The 4,090-nt window shown below is 37.4% G+C and overlaps 1 protein-coding gene across 1 annotated transcript; it reads right to left on the bottom strand.

Moving 5' to 3' along the window:
• Window positions 1-279: 279 nt before the first annotated feature.
• LOC145055315 (Protein phosphatase 2C family protein) lies at window positions 280-1,836 on the bottom strand. Its single transcript, XM_079003609.1, has 3 exons — window positions 1,297-1,836; window positions 866-1,204; window positions 280-775 (listed from the first exon to the last, which is right to left on the bottom strand). Exons 1-3 carry the CDS (start codon window positions 1,762-1,764, stop codon window positions 431-433), a joined length of 1,152 nt encoding a protein of 383 aa, XP_078859735.1. The 5' UTR covers window positions 1,765-1,836; the 3' UTR covers window positions 280-430.
• Window positions 1,837-4,090: the final 2,254 nt, after the last annotated feature.

The following is a 4,090-nucleotide window of genomic DNA, read 5'->3' as shown; positions in this document are numbered from 1 at the left end:
TTCAACGGCTACATTATGACTTGTTCTCGACTCTTGTCTTCTTGACTTACTCCTTTTTCCCATCTGTATATAAATGTCGATTTATATAGCTGTTACTGGAAGAGTTTGTATTGTGTTCTATGTGTATTAGATTAAGATCCAAACTGATTTAAATGTAACAAAAGGTCTCACAAAAGACATAAATATATTTCTCATTTTTGTCATCAAATTTACAAAGATTGTATGAAACTTTAATATGTCGATGAATCATTTTCAAATTAAAACCCCATTAACAAATGATTGAGTTATAAAGAATGAACGAATCAAGTAAGTAGTTCGGGTTATTACAATGAATCTAGTTAAACTAAGAATACTAAAACATCAAAAGAACAATAGGATCATCAGAAGTTGGAAAAAAAAAATGTTCACTTGATGATCTTTCTTGATGATTTCATCGACAAAAACGACCCAAGTGCACAATCATCACACTCGTATCATCCACTGATCCTCTAGAAACCGAGAGGTCAACAAGCTTTTTGCAGGCCACAACAGCTTCCATTTTATCCATGGAAGCACAAAAAGGTCGAGCTATATCAACTGCTTCTTGATTGCTAACTTTGTCCCATAAACCATCGGAAGCCATGATCAAGAACTCAAATTCAGGTATGATTTTGAATACTTTGGTTTCAGGTTCTGCTGTTATCCATTGTTTCAGGCTACGATCTCCGATTCCTCTTGACACTGCTAGTGATCCAAGAACTCTACAAACACCTCGTCTACAGTCGACATAACCTCCCTGCAAATTACCCATAAAGAAAAATCAGCAATCCATTTCTATAATTGTTTGTAATCGAGTTTAAAATGAAAGGTTTGGGCGAATTCTTACCAGGGATTCGATTCTGAGTTTCTCATCTGGTCTTGAAGGACGATGATCGGAAGTAAGAGCCTCGGCGGCTCCTCCTCTGCTGACCACTGCACGGCAGTCACCGGCGTTTGAGACCACTAGGTTGCCGGAGGTGATAATGGCAGTTACGCAACAAGCTCCGCCGCGTTGTTCTTGTTTTAAAAACTCTGCATCTGTGTTTAAGTAGCCTTGTTTGATTGCTTCCACTATTTCGACTTCACCACTCTTTTCTACTTCATTCTGAATGTTGTTTCCGAGATTTTCTGCTGCAAATTCGGCAGCTTTTGATCCACCGTGGCCGTCGAAAACACCAAAGAACGCCTGAAAATGTCACCGGAAAACAAGGTAAAGACCAGTTCGGAGTAAGAGAGTAAAAAAACACAAGAAACCTTTAAATTTCATAACATATTCACCTGTGTATTCTCTCCATTGAAATCGACTAGTGCTTTAAACCGATCTTCCATCGCTTCTCTCTTTCCTCTCTTACAATAAACCGAATATCCATCTCCCTCAACCTCCACCTCCTTCCACCGGTCCTCCGCCGTCGCCACACAAGGCGTTGACTGATCTGCAGAAAAGCTCAAAGGCGCAACAGGAATAGCTAATCTAGTGGGTCTTTTTCTCTTCAAAAACGTCGGAGAAGTAGAAGAAGAAGAAGAAGAAGAAGTGGGTCCATCTTCGTTGGAAGCTCTGATAAGTCCACTAGCAGGCGGCAATGGTTTCTGAAGGCGAAACTTGAACGACGACTTTGGGGATGAAGAAGACGCCGATGGGGAATGAGTCAAAGTCAAAGATTCAGGTGACGATTTGCAGAAAATCGAAGAAGAAACTCTCGATGATGGAGAGAACACCGGCGAGTTTGAGATCGCAACGGTACACATGTTTGATTTTCGATCTGTGTAACGTTCGAATTTTTTTGTTGTGTGGTTGGATTTCTTGATGAATTATGATTAAAGTCTTTTGGGGAATTTATATATGGAAGGTGATAGGAGAATATGGTCAAAAAGACTCAGAGTGGGACCCTTTTGTATTCTTCTCCGTGTTAATTTTGTGTTCCTTTCTCATTGCTATTTCCAGTCATATGTAGTAATGTAGAAGGATATTTGCAATGGACTAAAATGCCCCTGTTGATTTTGTTTTATAAAATTAAGTAAAAGGATATTTAGTCCAAATGTATAATGTAGAAGGATATTTGCAATGGACTAAACTGCCCCTTGCTGATTTTGTTTTATAAAATTAAGTAAAAAACATTCATTTTTGCAACAATGAAAATGTCTTTTTTATTAATCTTAGGTAGAGTAAAACAATTGGTTCATCTCGTTTGTCATGACCAGGGGTGAGTACAGTGTGATTCAGTATGGTTTTTGGCCAAAAACCGATCACAAACTGTGGTTTTTCATTGGTGTAGTTTCTTTTTTCGATTGTGGTTCGGTTTTAAACTGCATAAATTGATATGGTTTTTCACCTTACTTGCAAATTTAATACCTGACTTTACATCTTTATGAAACATACATGTATATAAAGTTTTCACAAGATTATGTGTACTCAAATGAATTCACTCTTGTGTATCCGATATTCCCAATGTTTCATCATGTGAAAGTTAGATTACAGAATTTATATAAATTTCATTTGATGAAAAGAAGGTGAGTAATCGGTGAAGTTAGATTAGTCTTGTTGCTTTCTAGTTGTTGTGTTGGTATGTCGTCATATGTGAAACAAATTTGCAAAATACAATACATATGAAAACAAATTTGAAAAATACAATGTGTATGAAAAAGGAACAACAATTTTTTTTGGGAGAAGAGTTAGTTATAATAAGGTATATATACTCTTTGTGAAGGAATTTACTGATCTATAAGTTGATTTACATCTCTTTGTGTTATATGGGCTAATCCATAGTGAGTTCACACCATGTATTTCAAGAATCAAACCATGGCTAGTTGGTTCCGGCAAGGTGAAACCCTTCAAATGGCGATACTGAAGAATGAAGTCAAATTTTAGGGCAGTGAAATATATATTAATAATTAAATACTTCTTATTACATATAAAATATAAATATATAATTTATTTAAAATATAATATAGCGGTTCGGTTCGTATTTACTTGCGGTTCGCGGTTCGGTGTCACATTGCGGTGTGGTTTATATACCAAAACCGCACCGCACCGAAAATTTTCGGTTTTTGCAAAACTATAAACCACTCCATCAGTTTTGTTTCGGTTTTTGCTCACCCCTAACAACTAGTTCTTTGAGAACAACAATGAAAATCGCTACGCGTTTGTCCCCGTGGTTTCAGTTCCCATGCGTTTGTCCCCATATTCAACTACATTGCAAGCCTCATTTGTCACCAAACACCTCTTCCCACATTTGTTGAAACTCGCTCTATAATGCTAGTGGAGGGACGACCAACGAACCAACTTCATAACCAGAAAGTTCATGCATATTGGTTTTGGCTCGCTAGAAAGCTAGACTTGTTGTCAATGGCCTATGTCAGCGACCCGACATTGATTGTGACGAAACGTTTAGACATGTTGTCAAACCCACCACCATATGTATGTTTCTAAGTCTTGACTTGTTTCAAAATTAGCATGTCACACAACTAGATTTGAAAAATACATTTCTTCACATCCGGCTTTAGGATTTTGTTTATATGCGACAACCACCAGGTTTTCGTGAAACATTTTTTCCTTATCACGTTTACTCTCATGTCGGTCTCTCTATGACCTAAAACAGGCCCCACAAGCATGATTTCACCGATTTTCCCCATTCATTTCTAGTCTCGGGTGTACTCCCATGTGAGTCTTTGTTATTCATTAACCAACAGTTCCCAAACATGACATACTTGTTATTATATGTTGATGATATTATCTTTGACTGCATTGTCGCCTGAATTTTTGCAACACATCATAGTGACATTGGGACTTAAGTTCTCCATAATTGACCTTGGGGATCTTAACTTCTTTCTTGGCATTGTCCTTACCGAAGATCAACATGTCTCTACATAATACGGACTTGAGATTATCAAACATTCTAATATTCTCAATTGCAAACTTTCTCATTGCTCGACACCTTAGTAAAACGTGATGCAACAAACTCTCTTGTTTCTGATCCAATGTTGTATTAGAGCCAGTGCCTGGAAAGAGCACTATAGTACCTTACTATTACCACACCCAACATAATACAAACGGTTCAGTAAATTGCCTTCTTAT

This window comes from Lactuca serriola, chromosome 5 (assembly GCF_051521515.1).
Source record: "Lactuca serriola cultivar US96UC23 chromosome 5, Lser_US96UC23_V15, whole genome shotgun sequence".
NCBI classification, from domain to species: Eukaryota; Viridiplantae; Streptophyta; class Magnoliopsida; order Asterales; family Asteraceae; genus Lactuca; species Lactuca serriola.
The sequence above is the reverse complement of the archived record's forward strand: the minus strand, read 5'-3'. Positions and strand labels throughout refer to the sequence as shown.